This window comes from Camponotus vicinus, unplaced genomic scaffold (assembly GCF_025532165.1).
Source record: "Camponotus vicinus isolate PSW18456_S1 unplaced genomic scaffold, iyCamVici1.0 SCAF_3, whole genome shotgun sequence".
Taxonomy (NCBI): Eukaryota; Metazoa; Arthropoda; class Insecta; order Hymenoptera; family Formicidae; genus Camponotus; species Camponotus vicinus.
Window position 1 is genome coordinate 6236587 of NW_028141967.1, and position 27841 is coordinate 6264427.

At 32.7% G+C, this 27841-nt stretch overlaps 1 protein-coding gene across 1 annotated transcript; it reads right to left on the reverse strand.

Moving 5' to 3' along the window:
- Window positions 1-39: 39 nt before the first annotated feature.
- On the reverse strand, window positions 40-26216 carry LOC145969299 (fatty acid synthase-like). Its single transcript, XM_083095309.1, has 19 exons — window positions 26045-26216; window positions 15112-15362; window positions 14715-14946; window positions 14036-14454; window positions 13559-13846; window positions 10865-11072; window positions 9824-9984; window positions 9256-9573; window positions 8648-9156; window positions 8169-8480; window positions 7008-7402; window positions 5889-6907; window positions 5227-5468; window positions 4296-4989; window positions 2869-3697; window positions 2220-2701; window positions 1812-2063; window positions 205-456; window positions 40-138 (listed from the first exon to the last, which is right to left on the reverse strand). Exons 1-19 carry the CDS (start codon window positions 26214-26216, stop codon window positions 40-42), a joined length of 7134 nt encoding a protein of 2377 aa, XP_082951435.1.
- Window positions 26217-27841: the final 1625 nt, after the last annotated feature.

Consider the following 27841-nt stretch of genomic DNA (forward strand, 5'->3'; position numbering starts at 1 on the left):
ACGCGTATAGTTCTCTCTTCTTATTCATATTTTTATAATTTACAATGATTCATTAATAAGTGATACTACTTCGTCCTTCTCCATTATTGTGATATGAGTACCTTCCACGTAATGTATTTGTACTGCATTTTCGGTAATCTAAAAATATTTTTTATTTATAAAAATAATCTTAAAAACAAAATATTACGTTCTAATCAAATTTACCTTATGTAGACCATAATCCTCTTCAGTAAAAGTGATAGACATAATTGTGGATTTTAATAAAATTATAGATGATTTAAGACGTGGCAATGATGTTATATTATAATCTCGTATAGCGATTATATGATCGTAAATCGTCGAACATAACAATTTCTGATTTTCGACAGTTAATTCATTGATATCCTTCGAAAAGCTTGCAGTAAATAATTCTAATTTCTCTTCCCACGTATTGCACTTATTTAGTTCTAATGCAAGCTGTAAATAATAATATTGTATCAGTACAACAAAATGACAATCTGCATTTTAAACTGAAATAAAATAGGTAAATGTTTACTTTAGGTTAAAGCTCAAAAAATTTTTATTTTTACATATGTTGTAGAGGATATTTCCTAAGTAATATATCGTTTGAATTTTGCAGCGGTCTCTTTTCGTTCCTGAGATATGCGATTTTGAAATTTTATACTTACTTGTATCATCTTTTCATTACATTCTAAATATGTTTTTAACTATTTATATTTTTCTGTTTACATTTACCGAGGTCATTTTTCTGAATAACTTTCAGAAAGTTTTAGTCACTTGTTATTTATTAAATAGTTATTAACAAAAAGTTTCATGAATAGAATATAATTTTACCACATCATATATGTTTAAGAAGAAATATATTTAATAGAATATATCTATTTGTAAACTTTGCTTTGTCTTGCAAAGTACATGCGTGGACATCGTGTGTTCCGCTACCCCCCCCAACAGGGGGGCTCCACTTTCGGAAGATATAACCTAATCTAACCTGTGTCTGAAGTGTAGGAAATATCTTATTTTGACATATGACATTTCGCTTCACATGGTTCATATGGTTCATGAGTTTATATAAGTTTGCAACTTTCTATGCAAAGCCAGATATATTCTATAATTCAGACACGGGTTGGGTTAGGTTACATCTTCCGAAAGTGGAGCCCCCCCCGTAGGGACGGGCGGAACACACAGTATCCACGCGTGTACTTTGCAAAACGAAGGAAGTTATATACAAACACTTATTAAATATTACACTGGCTTCAAGATTTTTAGCGAAACTAAACAATAATTCTATAGCTTAGCGACATGGAAGCGACAACCAGCAAACGTAAACAAAAAAATATAAACACATAAGTAAAATATAATATGAAACCGTGATGAGCAAATGTAAACACATAAATAGGAACGTGAAAAGATGACATAAAAGTACGAAATTTCAAAAGTGCATATCTCAGAAACGAAAAGAGATCACCGCAAAATTCAAACGGTGTATTACTTAGAAATGTATCCTCTACAACATATGTGAAAATAAAAATTTTTCGAGCTGTGTAACCTAAAGTAAACATTTACAATAAAATAATATGCTTATATTATATTATGTTATTTCATATAATTTAAATTACGTTAAAGAAATTTAACAAAATCTTTGTAATTTAGATTATATAAAATAATATAATAAAATAATATAATAAAAAATTTAGCTTATTTTATAATTTTAAAGCACATTCTAACAAATTATTTCAAAATTTTTCCTCTTATTCTATTAACTATATACTATCCTATTAACTATACATATATATTTTTAATAATTGACTAACCGTTTCATTAGGGTCAAGATAGAAATTGATTAATAAAAGTAAAATGCTATTTTGTAGTTCTTGTTCTGAAGTATGATAAAAAAATTTCATAAGCAAGAATTTCATTTGATCAGGAGCTCCATCTATAAGTATTAAACGTCCGGAGAAATTCTTAGCTTCTAATAATCTCGCTAATTCGATGGCAATTAAAGTTCCAAATGAATAACCGACAATTAGAAATTCTTTTTGACTTTGTATTTTCTCCAATATGTGCTAGAAAAATAAGAAAAAGCATGTACGAAACTGTACGTAAAAATGGTGCGCATGCGTGCATGCGCGTATGTATAATCAAATATTTATTACTGTTTAAAGTTAAATATACAGTAATTTAAATAAAGATTTGAAATACATTATATAATAATTTCGTACAGGCAGAAGATATGCTGCTGATTTCATTATTGAACGAGTAACACCCGGCATATTAAGTATACCATGTTGCCAACATATCGCCGAAGATTTAATTTTCGATCCTATCAGTTTATATACACTTGCACACCCGTCGATTCCTGGTATAAGGAATATTTCACTCCCAGCAACTTTCCTCTCTGTAGCGAGTTTTACATAAATGTCTGGACTCAAGTCTGAATCGTTAAGCTTTCGAGTCAACATTTTTAAACTGTCCAAATCATTTACATTAGCTTCGGTGTCATCTTTTCCGTACATCTTTTCTTGTTCAGATGTATTTGTCCATTTTCTAAGTTTTGCAAAAGTGAGATTTCGAATATCTTGTGCCGTCAATAAAATATCGAATTCCCTTTCCAATGTCTGTTTAATCTCCACTGCCATCATTGAATCCATGCCTAGTTCAGCCAGTGACATGTTTGGCGCCGCCTTGTTTGGATTCTTTAATCCTATTTTAAAAATTAGAGAAAGAATTAAATATTTACACATGATTTTAATCAGATCTTATCTAATCTTGAAACTGCAATATAAGAATTATTAAAATTTATATTCTTTGCAATAAAAATTTAATTTGTATAAGCGAATCTTTTACATAATATATACTTGATGAATTTACCCATAATGTTTACAACCGCTTCAAATGGATTCGTTGCTTCGCTAGAATCTTTTTTCTTCTCAGCAACAACCATGCTGCTTACGATTGACCGATCTTGTAGCAAGAACGCTTCTAATGTGTCCAAGCAGGAGGAGATTTCTTGTTGCAATGTACCACCAATAACAAGTTCTTTGTCGTCTTCTTGCATATCTGCGACAAGTCCAACGTCACCAATCGCGCCCCACTGTATAGCCAAACCATGTAAACCTTCTTTCATTCTTCTTTCACAAATTCTTTCCATTACGGAATTTGCCATTCCGTAATTTGTTTGGCCTGCGTTACCTCTTCCGCACGAAACGGAAGAAAAAACGACAAAATGTCGGAGCTGGGGACAAATTGTTCTGGATAATTCGTCCATCCTTTTCGTCGTCCATGCCTTTGATATAAAGGAATCTTCGAATGTTTGTGGGGACTGATTCTTAAATATTTCATCTTTTAACACAACTGCGAGATTGAATATAGCATCCACGGGACCTTGTTCTTCGGCAAATTGTAATATAGATTTACAGTCTTCGTATTTCGAAATATCAGCAGCTGCAACGATTTGAACATTCACACCGTACGATTGCCATAACGTTATTCTTGATCGTTGATAACCGTTTTTTATTCCAGTTCGCGAAGTCAACACTAGGTTCCTTGCGCCACGTAATATTAACCAATCAATTAATTCTAGACCGAAACCACCCAGACCACCTATAACGATGTAGCATTTATGTTCCAGACAGTAGTACCGGGGATGTGCAAGTATAGGTGCATCCAGTTCATCTTCTTTTTGAATTTTTATCATTATCTGCAAATAACATTATATTATATTTTGAAGTGTCAAGAAAAAAATAGGATGAACATAAAAAATGAGAAGTTATTATAAAAAATGAAGATTACAGATAGAAAACTATAAGAATGAATAAATTATCAAATAAAATGTAATTGTACAATAACAAAATAGAAACAAATTTTAAAGAATCGATAAAAAACCTTTGAAAGAAGAAGAATTTTTCCAAATGTAATGTAAAGAGGAAAGGAGCACAATGGATAACTTTTACATATTACAACATAGTTAAGAAGATACAATACAAAAAAAAACTGTTTAATATTTTTATTTTAAAATCTCTTAATAAAAATATTTAAAGTGGAAAAGTTTGCGTCACAACTTACGTTCGATATTAAGTTTTAATTAAGGAAAATAGATAGAAATATTCTTAGCATAGAAATGTTTGCGTTTCAAAATATAAACAGGAAACAAGGGTGATTTTTATTTATATTAAATAATTCTAATATTGAGAAGATAATACAATGGAAACAAAAGCTATTTGCATTTTTTGAGAATTTAATATTTCAATTCTAATTATACTTTCTCTATTGTACGTACACTAAAAAAATGATCATACCTTTCCAATATGCTTTCCAGCAGCCATATATCTAAAAGCAGTTTCTATTTCATTCTTTTCAAAGACTTTTCTGCATAACGGTTTGATGGCGCTATTCTTTAAGCCTTCTTTTAATTTATTCCACATTATTGCCTTACGCTCTGGTTCTGCAGAAAATAACTTATCCAATAAAATGCCATGAAAACTAATGCCTTTTGAAAATGCAAATATTTCTAAAGGACTATTGGAGACCATATCGAACTTTCCAATCTCGAGAAAACGACCACCCTTTGCTAAGCAACGGACGGACGCTTGCAGTTTCTTTTCAGCTAAAGAATTCAATACGATATTCACTCCGCGACCTCTCGTTCCCTGAATAATCATTTGTTCGAAGCTCGTATCACGAGAATTTCCGATGTGATCCTCGGGAATAGAGGGAAACGTTTCTCTTATAAAGTGTCGTTTCTCGATACTTCCAACCGTCGTAAATACTTCGCAACCCTCGTAAAGGGCAAGATGAATGGCAGCTTGACCAACACCTCCCGTACCAGAGTGAATCAACACTTTATCGTCTTTTTTCATTTTACCGCTTAAATACAAAGCGTAATAACACGTGCTATATACACAAGGAACCGTCGCAGCGTCTTCCATCGTCCATTTGTCGGGTATGATCCAAGAAAGATATTTATCAATTATGCGAATATTTGTCATTCCTCTGAAAATAATATAACTTAGAAAATCATATAGAAATATTATAAATTATATGTAAAATATAGCAATTTTTTCATTTTTTTCATCAAAAACGTTTCTAATTTAAATATAAGAAATGTATTTTATATTGTTTACTTTTAGATTTTTATTTTTAGTTTATTATTAGAATTATTTTAAATAATATATTCACACACATATTAAGATTCTATCAAGTTTCTATCACTACCCAATATTCACTTACCCCGTTGAACACAATCCCATTATTCTTTGCCCAGTTTTATTAAAACCAACAAATTCCATTCCAATTAAAGAATTATTATTTCGTTCGGTTGTAATAGATTCGGTGGTGAGTCTACCGCTAGCAATCATGACATCTCTAAAATTGATAGATGCATAGACTACTCTTACAAGATTTTCTTCATCATTGTTGACGAAAGATATCCTACTTTGCATCCAACAAAGACTACTCAGATCACCTCGCACCTAAAATAAATAAATAAAACAAATTATTTTAAGGCTTTTATTAAAGTTATAGTAAGAAAAACTATTACATAATTTATGGAGGAAAGTATCACAAATTATCACTATTTCAATCGAGGGGTAAACCGCTGAAGGCATTGCGGTGTACAGATTTGAGGCATTACTGGGCATTGCTTGGGCATTACTTGGGCATTATTAAGTTTTATTGAAGTATTAATGCGTATTATGGACGTTATTTAAGTATTATTAAGTCTTTTCTTCCAAATAATAATTTTAAATTTATTAAAATTTAAATTATTAAATTTTAAAAATTTAGCAGTAATGCCCAGGAATTGGGCATTAGTAGGCATTAGTGTACATAATTTTGATCAGCGGACCCTCGATTTCAATTTTCCTAAATACCGAAATTTCTTGAAATCGTACCATTTGAGACACATAAGCACTCTCTACGAGTTTTGGTTCTAATAATGGTAATGGAAAATGTCTGTAGGATCCCCAAATGCCGGAACGTATAACATTGATGGGTAAATCCAGCTGTAGTTGCCTCATGTATAACGATTCTTGCAATGAAAAAGCAGGCGCATCTCCATCTTGAATAAATACACTTCTAATCATTTCACCACCCGGTTCTTTTCGCAAACAATTGACAAGGCCGAGTAGACCGCATTCAAAGTCCCCTTCTGCGATGATTATAATCCTCGTATTTGTGTTGTCATTTTCCACGTTCATGAATGATTTGATCTTATTTACCCACGAGAATTCGTAATTGTTTACATGTACAATCTGCTGATTCGTCTTAAAATCTTGTATTTTTCTTAATAATATAATTGTCTTATCGTTGGTGCGTTTTTCCAAGATTACTTTTAATCCATATTTGTCCAGACATGAATAATCGTAAATAGCATCTAACTCTTCCAATGTCAGAAGAAATCCCTTTGGCATTATAGCAGACAACAATTGTTCGTATAAATCGTTTCTATTTTTTGTTAAAATTCCGAAACCTATAATCATCAAACAATTTTCATTTTTTGTCAGTTTTTCAAATTCCATCGTAGAAATATTGTCGGGTAAAGATATATCTTTGAATCGTTCGTTGATTGTTACTATTTTGATATTGTAACGAATTTGCGGTAAGTCGTCTAAAATTTTATAAACATGTAAAGAACTTAAATTCTCCGGCATCATTTGATCGCTATTTTCGATAAATTCGATGACTTTTACGTTTATTATATTGTGACACTCAAGTGCAACGTGCACCGACATTCTTATTGCATCTTGCAAAGGTATCACATTTAGATCTCGATGAGCAACAAACTTGCATTCTTCGAAAACGGGGTTGGTTACATTTTGTCGACAAGATATAGCTGCAGCTACGAGGCCGTGTATTTCTATTCCTCCAGATATTAAAACATCTAAGTGTTTATAATTTTGTACAAGGACTTCTGCGGATATAAAGACAATAGCATATCAAGTATATATTTTTCGAAAAATAATATTCGATTAAATATGTATATAATTACATTTATAATACTGTAAACTTACGGTTTTTTTCATTTGAATGTTTTTCAATATATTTTATGTGAAATTTTGGATCGATTACCATTTTACGAATTCTTGTTGGTATAAAAAGGCTTCTTGAATTCTGCCCTAAAATCATCATCTGCAACATATTGTCCATAAATGTTACCCAATTGTTAGTCCAGGCAATATGACCATTCTTTCCTGTGATTGACGCGCTTCTTAATCCACAAAATTCGCCGGTATATTGATAACCACGAAGTTTTAATTCTTTGTAAATATCTTTTATATTCATCTCCTCTTTATCATTGTCATTTCGATCAACAAATATGCTACATATTTTCTCGTCTTCAATATTAACTGGAATTCTTACTGTTCCAGTGACGACAGCACTGTCCCCTTCGATTATTTCGAATTTGCTATAAGAACTACCTATAAGAATATAATTATCAATTTCTTGTATAAATATTTAATTTACAAACGGAAATTATATTCCATGTCTTATAACGAGATTCTATAAGCTATGTTTCATAACGAGAGGATGTTTTTAACGAAGGTTTTTAAATTTCATCCAGCCTTCAATCCTGGAAAGGAAATACCAATCATTGTATGCAATTTGTAAGTTAAATAAATGAAAATAAATTTTAATTTTAATGAAAGTGATCCCATAGCATTATTAATGGTCAAATACGCGATAGATCTGATATGCATTTGCGTCAGAAACTTACAATTAGATATTTTGGATAATCAATAGGTTTAATGAATTACAGAAAATTAACTTAGCTATGATATCTTTAAATTGCAATCTTTCGAGCATAGATTTTAGCAATACATTAATTAAAATAGCAAAAGTAAAAATAAAAATGAGAATAAAATGGGTAAAAAAATCAAACAAATCAACAAAATTAACAATATATTTTTTACTGTAAATTGACAGTAGAAACGAAAATTTCTTGATTATGTTTACTTTTTCAGCAGAATACAAGCTTAATGCAGTACCAATATATTATAATTTTTGCTCATATCTACTGCTACTTTATTGGTAAACTGTTAATAATTTGTTTATTAGATACAAATCTTTTCTAAATTTTTTTTTAACTGAATTTTTTCGCTTATTCATATTTTACGTCTTAAGAAACTTTTATCTTTTTATATATCTAGATCACAAAATTATTTTAATTATACAAGTTACCTTTTTGGATTATAAGAGTTAAATTGACTGGATTTTGCTTTGACAGAACTGTAGAACGTAGGAAATTGACATCTTCAAATACAATTGGTATATCGAGATAATTTTGCTTTTTTAACCAGCCGATCATTTGCCATATAAGGAAAAGATATCCTGTAGCCGGTAATAATTTTTTTCTATTAATGACATGTCCAGTCATATATATAAATTCTTCATCTAATAAATTAATGTTAACATTTACTTCCCCAATGTTAAGTTTTTTTTGTCCGAAATAATGGTATACATACCAATCTTCGGAATGATCCCATCTGTAAAACGTGTTATTAATTTACAAATATATAAAACATTAGCCTTGTTAGCGTTTAACGTCGTTAAAAATAATGCAAATTAATTTTCCGTTTTTTTAAATTCTGCTTATTTTTTTTGTAATAAACATAACGTTGAAGAATCTTATGTTATATTAAGCAAAATTTACCTTATAAGATGAGAAATCATCGGTGTATTACGACTCACAGGAAATTTAACTTCCGGATATAGATTTGCGATTTGCAGCTGTAATCCTGCATTATAAAGTTTTCCAATTCCGTGTAAAAATATTTCAACATTAGGTTTGTGAGGGAATTTGTACAACGCAACATTTGTTACAGTTGCCTTTAACGAATTATTAAGAATGTATTGTAGAATGTCGTGCGGCGCTATCTCAATCGTCACCGCATCGTTTGGAATAAAACGCACAGCTTCTGAAAATACTACCGGGGCTAACAGATTATTTGTATAATATTTTGCTAGATACGAGATATTTGGAGATGTACTGAACCATTCGTAGGATTCATTCAACATGTTCAACCACTTTGAGCTCGGAGAGGCATTCTGTGGCAATATCTGATTCAAGTATTCCAAAAGTTTAACTCTCGCAGACTCGACGTAACGACTGTGAAAAGGTACATGTCCACAGGAAATTTCTCGTACAGAAATATTGTCATTCTAAACAGAAAGGAATTTTGTTTAAATAAATTCATTTATTTAATTCAACATAATTATAAACATAGATATATTATTTGTACTTTTTAAGTGTTTCCAAACCTGTAGTTTAGCGAGGAATGCTCTCACAGAGCTTGTTGGTCCACTCACAATATAATTATACGAACTATTGTAACAAGCTATATCGATATCCGATGGACACATATTCTTCATAGTTTTAAAATCTAAATTAATTTCAGCCATCAAGCCACCTATTATTTTTGACTTAAGAAATGCTAAACCGACATAATATGCCAACAAGATAGTTTCTTGGGCCGTCAAGCATCCATCGGCATATCCACAAACCAATTCGCCAATGGAATGACCCATTATAACATCAGGAGTGATACCAATACTTATTAAGAGATCAACTATTCCGATCTGTGATATACGTAACTTTTTTATATATTTCAACGCTTTCTATTTTTCTTTTAAATAAAATAATATTATAAAATATTACAAATTTAACTTTCTGCATACAATTATGTAAGATATAAAAAGCTCTTTTCAACTTCAATTTTTTTACAAGAATTTTGAGTTTTTATAAAATACTGATCTTTAAAGATACGACGCTTCATTAGATAATACAAAAAAATTTTGCAATATATAGACGTTATATTTTTGTTCATACCTGTAATCCAATAAGACCTACAAATAAGTTGACTACGTTATCGAAAATATATTTGTCTTTATTTATTAGAATATCTGTGACAAATATATCATAAGGTTTCAAAACAGTATCGCATTTTTGGATTGCTTTAGCGAATACTGGAAATTCCATTAAAGCTCGACCTATATATATGTATCAATATTTAAAAGGATTTATAATTATATTACATACGTTGTCGATAAATTATTTTAAGTAATGTAATAATTTTACATAATTAATCTAAACATACATAAGTGAAAAAACATACATAATTTCTAGAAATCGCTTATCTTTGTCTTGCATACGCTTTCTATAGTATCATTATTATTAGGAGTATAACTAACAAGTTCCCGCCGCTCATAATTAAATGGCTTCAGCTGCAAATGTAGTGAAGTTAGGCATTTGTCAATAAAATTGAGTGCGCAAAGATTCATTTTTTGTGAAAGAGATATTTTTTTAATCGATTTAAAATTAAATGTGATAAGTTGTTTTTTCGACATGTACTTCTTCACTACTTTGATTTAAATAAAACTGCAGCTGAAGCTCATCGATTAATTTTTGAAATACACACTTCTCCAATTACGAAGAAGTCCAAAAATGCATCGATCAATGAATTGCTTTAAAAAACAAGTCATTCTATTGTCGTGGAATCCAACTTTTGCAAAAAAGATGGAAAAAAGTCATAGAAAACAATGGATTATATTTTGATTAATGTATTAATTCAATTTCTTATTGAAATAAATGCATTTTTCAAGTAAAAATACGGCGGGAACTTAGTTATACACAATATATTTTAGTTTAGTTCGTATCAAAGGATAGACTTTTTACATCTAAATCTAACTTAAGCAATTATTTAATAAAAATTTACAAACTGGAAATATTATAATTGTTAATTTTATTGTATGTAAGAATATATATATATATATATATATATATATATATAATTTAAAAATCGTTAAATGTTAATTGCAAATAAACATCTTAATATTAATTATTACATTATAATATATTTAATTTACTTGCCCATATTAAAACACTGAGATCCAATTCCAGAAAATATGAAGCAAATCGGTCTTTTCGTATATAAATTGCATCTCCTTTTAATTATTGCATTATCATTTATTTTGGATCCAGCAATTATGTATCCTCTGTAAGGATGATCTTTTATAGTGCCGCTATGAATACGATGCAGGAGAGATATATATTCTACATCTACTGACCGACTCTGTACCTAAAAAGATATATTAATTATAATATATCTTTAATATAATTGTAAAAGTATAATTATCTTATAACATTTTAATATAAATTATTTTTCTTTAAAATTAATTATAACTAGAAATTTATTATTAGATAAGCAAATGTTTTATATATTTGATTTTGAAAAATCTGAGTGCTTTTAAAATATTCTATAATTTATTTCGTTGCCATGTTGGATATTATTTAATCTTTATTACTTTATTCAAATAGATATATTAACAGATACGTTTCGAGAACAATCGATTTTAATATGTCTTAGACCTGTGCATATAATATTCTACTCTTTTTCTCGTTTTTATTGACTAAAACCAATTTGAATTTATCTCTATAACTTTTTTATCTAGATGTCATTATTAAAATTAGTTTTTTAATACGATTAATATACTTTAATTAAATATAATTTATTTTTCATAATAATGATTTTTTAAATTCTTCATCAAACGATGCGGTAGCATCGCGACGCCAAGTACATAAAAGCAGGATCCGAGCATTGAGAGTCACTGTTCTTGACGCGGCGCTACCAGAGTAGCTTATCCGGAATTTCACGTCAAGTACTTTCGGTTAAGATATTTAATAAACTAAAGCCGTAATCAAAAATCTAACCACACTTTTATGATATAATATGAATATAAGCTTTCGAATGCGACCAGTTTGAATAAAATCGGTGCAGTCAATCCCGAAAAATGACGATATCGTATATCAAAATTGTGACATTTTACGTTCTCCTCCATTAGGATTTTCTTTAGACTCACGTACGTATGCTCGCACGCACACAATCGAAGCAAGTTTGTCCTTCAAGCGGCGTTCACACCGTGTATATACGATTATTCGCTGGGTGTGCAAAATGCTTTAAAAGCAAATCATATGTATGTATGTGCGTGCATACATGTGATATGTATGTGTATATGTGTAGGTGAGATATGTGCATAGGTGAGAGATTAATTTATCGTATAGTAATCAAAAACTACCCTTTCGAGGTGGAATTTTAAATCCCCACAAACTTAACTTTTTAAAAGAAGGTAAAAAAAGGGTGCCAAGTTCGTGCACAAATTGTATCTAACTGTTGTCTTATCTACAAAAATAGTGATATATAAAAATTGCGCAAATTAAGGATAAAAATTTGTACAAGTTAACTTGTACAAATTAATATAAAACAAAAAAGTAAAAAAAATTTAATTAAAAAACTTGGCACTGCCAATTTTATTATATTATATAGTATATTGTTCAGCTTAAAAGTCTAAATATCCAAATATAAATCAATATAAATTAATTAAAGAAATTAAGTCATTAAATTTAAATGTTAAACTATGATAATTAAAATTAATAATCAGAATATGTTCCAATTTTTAAAATATATATTTAATTAGAATATGTGCCAATTTTATTGGCAGCGCCAAATTTTTAATTAAATTTTTTTTATTTTTTTGTTTTTACTTTTTACTAAATAGGAAATCGGATCGTTTACATTATAAACAAATATATCTCTATATATAAAAATGAATGTTTGTTTGTTTGTGTCTTATAGGAAGCCACAGTTTAGCTCTAATCATATAGGTTGCTTCGGATGAAGTGATCTATGAACTCCCGGGAAGGTTTTAGTCAACATTCCGTAATGATACGTGAAGCAGTGTTTCGTTACGATGCGTTTTTATCATTTTTTGAATGAGATTGCATACTTTCGGGTGCTGTTAAAAATGATATATCCAAGAGCCCTTCAATAAAAAAAAATGAGCACAGAATTGTTATAACGAGTTCTCTTTAAATTCGATTTTTGTAGGCGTAGCAGCGCGCGCAGGGTACAGTTAGTACTTAATAAAATGTAAAATCTTAGACATTATGTAATTAAATTTTTAATCTGTGTTTGATTACAATCCGGGCACGCCAAGTTTTCATAACTTACTTCGATTTAAAGACTGTGCGATTTAAAACTTGTGTAAAATGTTTTTTTTTAAATTATATACATTATATAAATATGTTTTAGGGATTAAAAGAATCCTAATTCTCCTTTAGCGTTGATTTTAAATATTTTACAAATCAAGTTAATTTCTTAGGGAGAATTTATGTATAATATTTCTACAATGTAAAATTGATATTTCATGACAAATATTATATCAAATTTACAAATTGCTCTTAAGTATTGGCTAATAGTAATTATTGATTTCCTATTTAGTTTTGATATTTTATTTTTTAATATTTTTTTATGAAAATTATTTGTTGAGGTTTTGTTTCTTAGAAAAATGGTTTTGTGAGGGAAAATTATTCTGAAAGACTTTTTTCATTAACCATTTTGTTGCATACAAGGTAGAATATTTTTTATGTACTTGGCGTACTTTTTTTACCTTTGTAAGGTTTTTTAGAGGTAATAAACAAATTTTTAAATCATTTTTACCTTTCATTTCGTATTAATATATTTTTTTATCCTTTCCGTTAAATTATTTAATAGTAGTATATACTTACGTCATCTAACAAGATTTTAACTGCATCTTTGGTACGTCCAGATATAACTACAAGCTTAGGTAAATTATTATTTGTTTCATTGACTTTAATTTTCGAATTTGATTTCAATAATAAATGGCAATTAGCACCACCAAATCCGAAGGAATTAATACCGACGTAGCCACCCTTCCATTCTGTCGGTTCAGTGACTATTTTTACTCTTCCTTCAATGATAGCAGTCATATTCTTTCGTAGATGTTTTAAATGTATAGTAGGAGGGATTATACCAGTTTCCATCGCTATTAAAACCTTTACAAGATAAATATACTTGTTATTATGCACATAGATAATAATATCTTAGTCTTGTAATTGTAATAAATCATAATTATAATAAATAATAAAAACTGACAGATAAATAAAAATTATAAAAGTTTATATATACATTAGATTACATAGATGTATTAACTCTATTTTGTAAACCTTTGTGGTAAACCTTACCTTCACAATTTGACAATGACCGCTAGCGGGTTCAGAATGTCCAATATTCGATTTTACTGAACCTACTAATAGAGGAAAGTCTCTTTTGATGCATAAAGCTTCGTCGATTGCTTGAAGCTCCACGGGATCGCCGGCTACAGTGCCAGTTGCATGAACCTCTAGGTAAGATAGCTCAAGAGGCGAAACGTTACATTCTTTGTAAAATTCTCCCAATAATAATTTTTGTTTATCTAATGATGGAAAAGTAATTCCTTCTTCTTTAAAACCATCGCAGTTGGTTTTACCATAAACAAAAGTCGCATAAATTCTTTTTGCATCCTTTGCTTTTTGCAGGTATACTGCTATAGCCGCATCACTACGCATGTAACCGGAACCTTTTTCATCGTAAGGTCTACAGTAGCCATCGCCAGATAAAACTCCTAAAATAATATCAATAATTTATTTCGATTGAATATAAAAAATTTAATTTATTTTTTTATTCCCAGTTTCTTAATTAATATATCAAATATTTGGAAACTTCGATAAATATATAAAATAAGCGAATCAGATATATTGGTATATTTTGAAAAGAGAAATTATTAGATCAAATATTGTGTTAATTAATGCATCATTAAATAAGTTATACCATTTAACAATCTCGAATACATCTTTGAACATAATAATATTATTTTTCACATACCCAGGCAATAAAACTGTTGAGTCACAGAAGGATGAATGCACAAATTGACACTAGCGACAATAGCCGCGTCGCAAAATCCAGATCGAATCAAATTGTAAGCTTCCACCATACCAAAATTGCTCGAGCTACATGCAGTATCGATGTTATACGATGGTCCAGTAACGTTGAGCCAGTTAGAAATTCTATTTGCCAACATACTTTTACTGCAACCAAGTATGGGTAATCCAGCAATCTAATTACGATACAGTTTTTATATTAAAAATATTTTCTTTACAATATCCTTGTATATACATATTATTACGTTCATACATGCATGTTTTTCTTATCGATTTTTCTTATCGAATTGAGTTAAATTGTTGACATATATAAGTCTGGAATAGTAAAATTATTAACATACATGAGGCTTTTCATATATTATATCCAGATATGTATCAGAAATTGACATTGCTGTGATAATTCCCGTCCTTGTCCCCTGCAGTTCTGCGGGATTGACACCTGCGTCAATAATTGCTGCATAGGTGTTTTCGAGCAATATTCTAGCTCCAGGATCAAGCGTATGAGCTTCTGCGGCTGATATATTAAAAAATTTTGCATCAAATTTTTCTATATTGTTCATTTTTCCTATTCGAGGAGGCATTTCATACATATCTGTCAAAATTAAAAAAACGATTTACATGAAAATAACATATATTTAAATCATAATCAATCAATAATTTCTACATTTTTAAACATGGGCAAGATATTTTTAAGAATAGACGATATCTTTCGATTATTTTTCATTTTAACATCAAACAGCAAGAAACTTTCGAATATGTTATAATAAAAATGATTTACGTAAATATAAATTGCACATAGAATATTAATTGTCAATTTTAATGTTATATTTATAAGTAAACCGCATATAGATATTGTAAATTCCTGAGTATCATTAATATATATTTTATGAGATATAAGTATTATCTTTTTAAATATAAAGAACAATGATATTCTTACCCAGGAAAAAAGTTTACATATACATATAATTATATAAAATTATATACATATAAAATATATATACAAGGTGTATCAAAAGTCTGGAAACGGTCGAATATTTCATAAACTATGCATTTTAGAAAGAAATGTTTCAGACAAAAGTTGTATGGCTTAAAGGGGGCCATAAGAGAGTGTCATAAATTTGACCTTGAAAAGTCGTTTGAAAGTCATGTGAAGGTCACTTTCAATTTTTTAAAGGGAAGTCCCTATTTTTTATTACTTATTCTTATAGTTTATCTCGAAAGCTTTCCAAAACACTATAATAAAGTATTTCTTCATTGAGTACTTTTCGAGTTATGAGGCTTTAAATATCTTAATTTTACATAAACCATAAAATATCAAGTAAAATATTTATTTTTCGATTATCTCACCTTAATATTTTTACGTACAAAATAATGAGAGGAATCAATTGGTGTAAAGAAAAAACATAGGTTTTTAAGAAAAAATATGTAATTTGCAATTAACAATTACACATTTTTTCTTAGAAACAATTATGTATTTTCTTTACACCAATTGATTCCTCTCATTATTTTGTACATAAAAGTATTAAAGTAAGATAATCGAAAAATGAATATTTTACAAGATATTTTAGTTTATGTAAAATTAAGAAATAATTTCAAGCCTCATAACTCGGAAAGCACTTAATGAAAACTAACTTAATTATAGTGTTTTGGAAAGCTCTCGAGATGAGCTACAAGAATATGCAAAAGCATATAGGATGTTCCATTTACAAAGTTGGAGGTGACCTTCACGTGACCTTCAGCTGATTCTTCAAGGTCAAACTAATGGCACCGTCTTATGTCCCCCTCGAAATCATTCAACTATTGTCTGAAACATTTTTCCCAATCGCTTTTACTTTAAGAGATATTCAGCTGCATCACTTAAAATGACACACCCTGTATATGTCTTCTTACTCTTGTCTAATCGCTGTCTGTATATACACACACATATATATATATATATATATATATATATATATAAAATAATAAAAAGAATAATCGATGAATAATTAAATAATAATTTTTTCATTGTTTCTTTTAGAAAAATGAAATTTGCAGAAATAAAAAGAAATTCCCACATATATAGTCAACTTTTTCTTTTTACATAGTTATATTGTTGCGCCCCCGCGTCCCGTCCCTGCGGATGTATTCGCCACCCGTTATTTTGTCGGCGGGAAGTTCGTCGACGGAAGAAGATCGTCTCCGCGCGCGTTGTCAAAGCGTTTGTTTTAAACAACAACTATCATTGAGTCTGGAGCCAGTTGTCAAGCTGAACGGTCGCTTTATATACGAACCGTTGTATTATTATTCTGAGTTATTGTCTGTGTTCTGTGTTGCTTATTAAAGTTCTTGTATTCTAAAGAACCGTGTCACTATTTCGAGTGTGCGAGTGTGCGAGTGGAAGCGTGTGCCGAGAGTTGTGCCGCGTGTGTTCGATATATCGAGGTCGTCGCCGCGGACGCAACATTTTGGGAGCTCATCCGGGATCTGAAAATCCCGAGAGTGAAGAAAGACATCTCGAGAGAAAATTATCGAATGAAAAATGATTGCAGAACAGCAAGATTTGTCGTCCGGAATTTCGGTCAGGAAGAGGATGCGAGCCGCGACTCCCGAACTATCAGTGGAGTCGATCACGCTCCGGGCGACGATGCCCGATTCAAGGATTGCGCAGCGGACGACTGTAAGAACGAGCGAAAGAATCTCGGATAAACAGCTAAGTTGCTCCAATATAAAAAAAAATAATAATTGTAGTTTTGTAGGGATGGCTAGATCGTACGCGGTCAGATTCGCGTAGTTTGTTAAAGAATATTAAAATGTTAAAAGAATTTATTTTAAATAAACTGGTGTGTGTAAAATTAAGGCTGGCTCGGATGTATCTTGAATAGGGGATAATTCTTTCATTAGTGTTGCAGCTTCAATCGTCAATAACTCGATGTGATTTATTTTATTATAATTTCTGCAGCCATTAATTTCGTTTTGTTGTTATCGACTCATACATTCGCGCACCACCGTAATAACAGCGCTTCTTGTAACGAGTATGCGTGGCGCTATCTGCGTGCATGTTCCTTTGTTTTTAAGTAAGACCAGCGAGTGCTTACGCAACGAGTTAGTGTGTAGTAGCAGTACGATTGCAAGCAAGTAGCATTTACGTAACGAATATTTTGCGATAACATAAATTGGTCCTTCGAGCCAGATCCCGCGAATCCCGCGGATTCGACGAGTTTATCGCGAATCAATTGAGGATTCGGTGAGCAAGGTTATACAAATCTGGTGACGAGAAATCACAAGCAATGGCGGAAATCGCTGGTTTACGGAGAGCACGAGGCTACGTAAAGGCGAAATTGACGAGGTTGAGAACACAAGTCCTGGAAGCATCCGATGAAGTCGGCGTCATGTTTGACAAGGAACAAGCCGAAACGAGGTTAGAGAAGCTAGAAGAAATTCAACGAGAATTTGAGACTGTTCAAAGACAGCTATTAAAAAGGAGTGACGATTTTACTGGTGACGATACGAGAGAGGATGAGCAATTCGAGACAAGCTACTTCAAGGTAAAAACTTTATTAATAACTTTATTAACTTTATTACTTTATCCCGTTTTGACGGGAAGATTGGAAATGTTTTTCGGAAATAGTTTTCGTTCTATTATCCATGATAAACCGTATTTATTTAATATCGAGAAATTTCGATACTTGGTTTCATCAATATCGGGTGACACCGCGAAAATTATTGAATCGATTGAATTAACACAGCAGAATTACACCACTGCGTAAGAATTGCTGCAACAACGTTATGACGACCCTAGATCACTTAAAAAAAAGCATATTCAGTGTTTGTTTATGATGCCGACCGTGACGAAGGAATCTGCAAAGGCACTTAGAGAGTTAATTGATTATACTTCAAGGCATTTAAGAGTGTTAAAGGTTCTAGGTTCTCCTACAGAAGCATGGGATGAGTTCGTCATGCATATGGTGGAGACGAGGTTTGATGCATGAACGCTTCGAGCATGGGAAGAAAAAGTCGAGAGTAACGATAACGTGGAGCTAAAGGATATGTTGGAATTTTTGAGAAGGAAATGTCAAACATTAGATCGTATCGAATCCAGAGACGCAGACAGGATCGAGAAATCTTCCAAGGAAGGTGAGTCAAGAAATAAAGGATCTGCCATGACAGGTTCCAAATGGAATTCATTGGCTAAAGGTACTGTAAATCAAAGAACTACTTTGTTAGCCACCTCAATTAATTCAGGCAGGTGTTATTTCTGCAATGGATCACATTTCATATATTTTTGCGAGAAATTTTTAGATTTACCCGTTCCCGACAGAATAAAGGAAGTCATAAGATTAAAGTGGTGCATCAACTGTCTGAAAAATGACCACTATGCCAAAACATGCAAATCTGGACACTGTAGAGAATGCGAAGGAAAACATAATACGTTGTGTCACATATCACAGGACAACAAGGTCACCTCAAGGCCAGATGTCGCAGAATTTAAAAATGAGACAACCATCGAATCACCCAGCAATATGGCGGTCCACACGAACAATTCAAAGGGACGTCGTGTTCTTATGGCCACTGCCATGGTGGACGCTACACAAAGGAGCGGTTCGTCTATACCGTTACGCGTATTGCTCGATAATGCGAGCGAAGCCAACTTTATTACTCAAGCGGCGCATAATAAATTGGGTTTAAAGCGAAATCGCGTTACAGAAATCGTTACTGGATTGAACGAAATTGAAAACAAAATTAGCAGCAGCTGTGATATTCATATCAAGTCGAAATATTCCAATTCCGAAATTAATGCGCAATGTTTAATTGTTCCCAAGATCACTAAGAATTTGCCATCCATGAAAATATTGCAGTAATTTAAAAATACCCAGCAATATTAATTTAGCAGATTCAGAATTCCATAAAGTCGGTCAAATAGATATCTTAATTGGCGCTGAATTCTTTTTTTATTTATTAAAATCAGGTAAAATAGAGCTTGGCAAAAATCAATTAATTTTACAAAATACTAAATTTGGATGGACAGTAGCAGGATCAATGCCAGTAACTGCATTAGTAAGCCTAGTTTGTAATCAAGAAGCCCTTAGTGCGTTCACTTGCTCATTAAAATCATATGAAGCATTAAACGAAAATTTAGAAAGATTTTGGAAGTTGGAAAATTACAACAATATAAATAAGCGAGCTTTATCTGTAAATGAGCAGAACTGCGAGCGACATTTCGAACAAAATACGACACGAGAAAATGGAAGAATTGTCGTAAGATTACCATTTCGCAATAAAATTTGAATATCAGCAATAATAGAGAGGTAGCTCTCAAGAGATTGACGCATTTGGAGCGTAAGCTTAAGGGCAATGCAGTAATTCGCGAGCGTTACGATAATTTTATGCGTGAGTATATGGAGTTAAGGCACATGACTATCGCGAACGAATCTAATCCCAATTCCAAAATTATAGTTTATTTGCCGCATCACGGAGTAATCAAGGAGACTAGTAGTACAAAATTACGCGTGGTATTCGATGCGTCGGCCAAAAATAATAAAGGTGTGTCTTTGAACGATGCGCTTCTTACCGGCCCCGTATTACAAGATAATTTGATTGACATAATTTTGCGCTTTCGATTTTACAAGGTTGCTTTAACGGCTGATTTACAAAAAATGTATAGGCAAATATTAGTACATTCCGATGATCGCGATTTACAGCGTATCTTATGGAGATTTTCCTTAGACGGACCGGTGGAAGAATATCGTTTAAATACTGTTACGTACGGACAATCTTGCGCGTCATATTTAGCTGTGCGTTGTCTTAGGCAATTGGCTATAGAGGGTAAGGAGCGTTATCCTATGGCGTCACACGCACTGCTAAATGATACTTATGTCGATGATATAATCACGGGGGCTAACACAGTTGAAAATGCGCGGATATTACAAAACCAATTGTATAATTTATTGCATGAAGGAGGATTCGAAGCGCATAAGTGATGTTCGAATGCAGAAAATGCGTTAGCAGAAATACCAATGAATTTGCGAGAATCGAATTTGAACTTAAGCATCGATGCCAATGACATTATTCGTACGTTAGGGCTTGAATGGAATCCCACTTCAGACGAATTTCATTTTAGGGCGCAAATGACAACACGCGTATATACGAAGCGCGAAATGTTATCGACGATTAGCAAATTGTTCGATCCTTTAGGGTTAATCGGTCCTGTATTGACCACAGCTAAGATTTTGATGCAGGGGCTATGGGAAATTAAAATAGATTGAGATGATCCTTTGCCAAGGATTTTTAGATAAGGAGAGGAGATAAGGAAATTTTAGATAAGTGGAAGTATTTTCAGGAAGATTTAAAGGAAGCACATACATTACGTGCCACGAGTAGTCATTAATTCGTTACATAAGTCGCTTTTTTATACAAGGGTTTTACGATGCGTCTGAAAGGGCGTATGGTGCTTGTATATATGTATAAACAATCGGTGAACGAAGATAATAGCAAGTCAACCGTCAAGATTATGTTCAAAGGCAAAAGTAGCCCCACTAAAAAACACGTCCATTCCTAGATTAGAATTATGCAGCGCGTTGTTATTGGCCAAATTAATTAGCAACGTTAAACGATCAATTCGCATAGAGATTGATGGCATTAACGCATGGACCGATTCCATGGTCGTACTTCATTGGCCTCATGGCAATGTGTCAAGATGGAAGCCTTTTGTATCCAATCGCGTGTCTGATATTATCGAGATAGTACCTGCTAATCATTGGAAACACGTTAAGGGTTCCGAGAACCCTGCCGATTTAATTTCAAGAGGAGCGACACCAGCACAGCTCAAGGACAATGCTCTTTGGTGGAGTGGGCCAAATTGACTGATTCACCCCAGCTAGATATGCGTGACAATCATAATTGTGAATTAACGGATGATGAACGCTATCACACCGAAAAGGAGACTAGAAGAGAATCAAAGGCCTGCAATTTAAACACACATCAACCATCCTCTTTGGATGAGATGATCCATAAGCTTATCGAAAATTGTTCTACCCTAACCAAAATTGAACGATCACTTGCCTATTGCCTCCGATTCATCTTTAATTGCCGCAAGAGCAAAGAACATAGGATTGTAGCTGGTTTAACTCTAACTGAATTGGAGCGAGCCCGTCGTGAGATCATTAAATATTCCCAACGTACTCATTTTCAAGAAGAAATAAAAGGTTTTCAAATCAAAGAAAGGCTAAACGAGAATAGTCGGTTACAATTGCATGCTTTTCTAGACCAAGACCATGTCCTCAGGGTGGACGGACGCCTTCAAGAAGCTCTTTGGAAATTTGAAAGAAAACATCCAATATTACTACCCGCCCACTGCAAGGTTACGCGTCTAATTATTGAAAGAGAGCATCGTACACTATTGCATGCTGGACCACAATTATTATTGGCTTCAATTCGTCAAAAATACTGGCCACTAAATGCGAGAAATCTGGTACGACAAGTTTGCCATTCGTGCATCAGGTGTGAGAAATAATCCAAGCGAATCAACACAGATCATGGGAGCATTACCTGGTGATAGAATCAAGGTATCTCGACCTTTTACAATTATGGGAGTCGACTTTGCTGGCCCAATCATTATTCTCGTTAACAAGGGTCATGGTCGACGAACCTGCAAATCCTACATAGCACTATTTGTATGCTTCTTAACAAAAGCCATACATTTAGAAGCAACTAGCGAATTATAGATCGCAGCTTTTCTGGCAGCCTTACGAAGATTTATAGGAAGGCGAGGACTGCCTCGTAAAATCTGCAGTGACAACGCTACAAACTTTGTAGGCGCAAAAAGAGAGCTGGAGGAAATATACACATTCTTACGTTCGTCTATCAATGGAGCAGTTGGTGAGGATTTAACCGAAAGGAGCATTGAGTGGAGTTTCATTCCTCCTTACTCACCTCATATAGGAGGCATATGGGAGGCAGGAGTAAAATCCTGCAAATACCACTTGAAAAGAATAATGGGCAACTCATTATATACGTTCGAAGAACTGTCTACTCTTTTGATACAGATAGAGGCCTGTTTAAATTCCCGGCCACTATCTCCTATATCATCGGATCCATCTGATTTGCAGCCATTAACACCAGGGCATTTTCTTGTGGGAGGACCATTAACTAGTCTTCCTGAAATAGATTTAACTGACACAAAAATTAATCGTCTCGATAGATGGGAATTGTTGCAACGCTCTTTGCAGGACTTTTGGAAACGGTGGGCGGTCGAGTACGTAGCCAATCTCCAAGTTCGTGGCGATCAGAACAAGAAAATTTGAAGCCAAACGATCTAGTTTTGTTAAAGGAAGACAACCTTCCCGTTCTGAAATGGAAAATCGGTCGTATTTTAGAGGTACATGAGGGCAAGGACAAACTGGTGCGTATTGTAACCATGCGAACGGCTTCGGGTAATACCAAACGTGCCGTTTCAAAACTTTGTAAGTTGCCTTTGAACAATCAAGCTGATGCATAAGATCAGTAACCTAATCTTGGTGGGCGGGATGTTGCAGCTGCAATCGTCAATAACTCGATGTGATTTATTTTATTTTAATTTCTGCAGCCATTAATTTTGATTTGTTGTTATCGACTCATACATTCGCGCATCACCGTAATAACAGCGCTTCTTGTAACGAGTATGCGTGGCGCTATCTGCGTGCATGTTCCTTGTTTTTAAGTAAGACCAGTGAGTGCTTACGCAACGAATTAGTGTGTAAGTAGCAGTACGATTGCAAGCAAATAGCATTTACGTAACGAATATTTTGCGATAACAATTAGAATGCCTGGATGGCAATATTCGTGATTTCCGGTGTTTGTTTTAATAATGGTTGTATTGGTTCCAATTATTTCTTTAAGTGAATTGTAATTGGTAGAGTAATCCTCGAAGTATTCTGGGAGGGACTCCCAAATTGTTTTGATTAGGGAATCGTTCTACATCCGAGGCCCGAAAAGAAAGGTATGGATGAAAAAAAAAGTTAGTGCTTGTTACTCGTTATATTGTTTTTATTTTAAGGAAAGAAATTATGAAGACGCGTCGGAGTGATCTGGCGAAACCTTAGAGGAAAAGATCTTCAATTGAAGGCTGCCTCGCCCGCGGTTTTTGAGCCGTGGTCTTCCCGCGGGACGGAGGACAAATGCCGAGGCAGAGATTTGAGGAGTCCTTTGTGGACGATGGGTCCACGGTAGTTACCCCCCTCATATCCGAAGACGACGGGGCATCAGCCGAGGGATGGAACTTGAAGGAAAAAAAAAAGTCGATTGAGATTAGCGCGTGTCGCTCGGTACCCTGCAGCAGCAGCTCAAGTTAGAGCAGGAAGACACGGCTAATTCTCTGGAGTGCCTCTTGACATGCCTTGGATCTGCAGTGAGTCGCTTGGTACTTCTGGCGAGAGCCGAATTAGAGCAAGAAGACTCAAGATCCTGGAAGGGCAGTTTGGGATTGTCGGGACGACAATCTTGGAAGACGGGGGGCAGTGTTGCGCCCCCGCGTCCCGTCCCTGCGGATGTATTCGCCACCCGTTATTCTGTCGGCGGGAAGTTCGTCGACGGAAGAAATCGTCTCCGCGCGCGTTGTCAAGACGTTTGTTTTAAACAACAACTATCATTGAGTCTGGAGCCAGCTATCAAGCTGAGCGGTCGCGTCTCTATATACGAGCCGTTGTATTATTATTCTGAGTTATTGTCTGTGTTCTGTCTTGCTTATTAAAGTTCTTGTGTTCTAAAAAACCGTGTCATTATTTCGAGAGTACGAGTGCGCGAGTGGAAGCGTGTGCCGAGAGTTGTGCCGCGTGTGTTCGATATATCGAGGTCGTCGTCGCAGACGCAACAATATATAGATCATTTTTCCTCAATTCTTTTAATTTTGTTTATTTTTTATGTAAAAATTTTAATTATTATCTAAATTATTCTTCATTTTTGTATGTAGAAATAGAGATATACATGAACATAAAAACATAGATCGATATATTTTATATACACTCGTCAACAAAATTATCGCATAGGTAATTTCATGTCAAATTTTCGCATAACTTCAAATAAGTATAACTCCGTCAAAAATGGTCGTACTTGAAAAACTTTTTTTCATTCTCAAGCTTAAAGCCTCTATTTTGAAAATCATTTGTCAGATTTAGAATTTATCCTCCCCCCCTCTCGTCATCTCTTCAAAAAGTAAGGACGTGTTACGTCTCCAAAAAATTGCATACTTTGACGCATTCGACGGGGTGGAATAAATTTTTTTCGCAAATTTCATGATAATCATCATAAAATATGGACTTTTATGTGTGAATTAAAAAAAATTTTTTTGTACGATTTTTTTTCGCGGAGTTACGACATATCAAAGTTACCTATACATTTTTGTTAATTTACCGCCAGCATTAGCATTACCCGATGTGCATCACGAGGAGGTTGCTGGTCGGATTTGGCGCATCGTGTGTGAGTGTGTGTGTGTGAGTGTGTGAGTATGTGTGAGGGAGAGAGAGAGAGAGAGAGAGAGAGAGAGAGAGAGAGAGAGAGAGAGAGAGAGAGAGAGAGAGAGAGAGAGAGAGTGTGTGTGTGTGTGTGTGTGACAGCAGAGATAAGGACCCTACGGTTCGTCACTCCCGTAGCATTTTTTGACTTCAAACTCTCTCTGCTGTGTGTCTGTGTGTGTTTGTCTATGTGTGTGTGTGTGTTGCTCCTTATCTCTGCTGTCTCACACACACACACACACACACACACACACACACACACACACACACACACGATGCGCCAAATCCGACCAGTAATCTCCTCGTGGTGCGCATTGGGTAATGCTGACGGTAAATTAACAAAAATGTATAGGTAACTTTGATATGTCGTAACTCCGCGAAAAAAATAGCACAAAAAATTTTTTTTTTTTAATTCACACATAAAAGTCCATATTTTACGATTATCATGAAATTTGCTAAAAAAATTTATTCCACCCCGTGGAATGCGTCAAAGTATGCAATTTTTTGAAGACGTAACACGTCCTTACTTTTATGGAGATGACAAGAGAGGGGGGAGGATAAATTCTAAATCTGACAAATGATTTTCAAAATAGAGGCTTTAAGCGAATGAAAGAAAAATTTTTCAAATACGACCGATTTTTGACGGAGTTATACTTATTTGAAGTTATGCGAAAATTTGACATGAAATTACCTATGTGATAATTTTGTTGACGAGTGTACTTTAATTTATTTCATATTTTTATTTATTATATATTATAGTGAAGACTTTTTCCCGAGATAGAAAAAAAAATTAGAGAAAAAATATTATTACAGTTGGTCCAGCGTTGATGATCCTTCGAACCAAGATCCATTTTATTGAAAAGATTGTTCTGAAATTCTTCCATATTATCAGAATTAGGAAATCGTCCAGCGATACCAGAGATAACTATTTCTTCCTCCGCATCAACGCTGACATATGGATTGAACCGTTTACTATTATTCATTTTCTACAAATTCTAATAAATCTGAAAAAAGATATTAGACTTTCATTTCAGAATTATAAATGTATAATTAGGAAGACAGAGAATGAATTTTATAATTGTCATATGGAAATAATGTTTGAAATAATTTACTCAAAAATTGAAAAAGAATATATGCAGTAAAGAGCAAGAAGAATTTGTACTCACCACATTCAAAAATTTAAAAAAGTTTTTTCGATTCTAATAAAAACACAACTTTATAAAACTGACTATCACAATGGCTACTTCATATCATAGAGCAAAACGTGTCTTACTATTAAATCAGATATGAATGTATAACCTGTGTGATAACAATTCAATATATAAGTTTCAAAATACTAATAATTTGACCGAAAAATGTGTAGATTGTATAATCAGTGTAATTTTACAATTAAAATGAACTCATCACGTGCATTATGTCACAAAGTTCAACAGATGCACAAAGTAGAACGGATGCACAAAGTAGAACGGATGCACAAAATAGAACGGATGCACAAAGTAGATATGAATGTATAACCTGTGTGATAACAATTCAATATATAAGTTTCAAAATACTAATAATTTGACCGGAAAATGTGTAGATTGTATAATCAGTATAATTTTACAATTAAAATGAACTCAACACGTGCATTATGTCACAAAGTTCAACGGATGCACAAAGTAGAACGGATGCACAAAGTAGAACGGATGCACAAAGTAGATATGAATGTATAACCTGTGTGATAACAATTCAATATATAAGTTTCAAAATACTAATAATTTGACCGGAAAATGTGTAGATTGTATAATCAGTGTAATTTTACAATTAAAATAAACTCATCACGTGCATTATGTCACAAAGTTCAACGGATGCACAAAGTAGAACGGATGCACAAAGTAGAATAATCAGTGTAATTTTACAATTAAAATGAACTCAATACGTGCATTATGTCACAAAGTTCAACGGATGCAGAAAGTAGAACTATGCATATGGTTTCAAATACGTTAGTGTTTTAAACGCGGTTTAAAAAACATACTTGTGCGATTATTGCGACTAATTTGCGGATTTTAAAAAATATATTCAAATGCGAGATAAATTTTTTATTTAAATTTATATGTATAGTTGTAAAATGTACAGTATCAAAAAATATATAAACATATCTACAAATAATAATAGAATTTTAAAAATTGATTTTAAAAAGTAAAACACCCTTTTGAAATTCGCAGCAGTCAAAATTAATTTTCTACATTAAAATATTGAATTATTATTTAAATAATATTTTTGATAAAAATTTTATTACACATTTAGTTTTTCTAGTAGCTGTATAGCTTCAAAAGGATATTTTTTAAATTTTATTCTTTTTATTATTTTTAAGAAAAAAATTTGAAAAATTAAATTTATTCATTCTTTTTTATTATTTTCGAATAAAAATATAAAAACTTGAAAGCATTTAATGCAAAAGATAGATCTATTTGTACACATACATATCTGATAATAATCATATCATCTTTCCATGCAGATAGAGTGGATCAAATCAAATAAGGAAGCTCTCTACCGTGTTTCGTGCCATTTTCATACAAAAATAATTAATGAGAAATTAATTTTCAAAAATCCACGCGAAAGAAATATT

Coding starts and splice junctions, on each gene's coding strand:
- LOC145969299 (XM_083095309.1), bottom strand. CDS start 26,216: ATGAATAATAGTAAACGGTTCAATCCATATGTCAGCGTTGATGCGGAG. Junction 13,847..14,035: donor GTCATTGTCAAATTGTGAAG/GTAAGGTTTACC, acceptor TATCTTGTAAAG/GTTTTAATAGCGATGGAAAC. Junction 4,990..5,226: donor ATGGGATTGTGTTCAACGGG/GTAAGTGAATAT, acceptor TATTATTTTCAG/AGGAATGACAAATATTCGCA.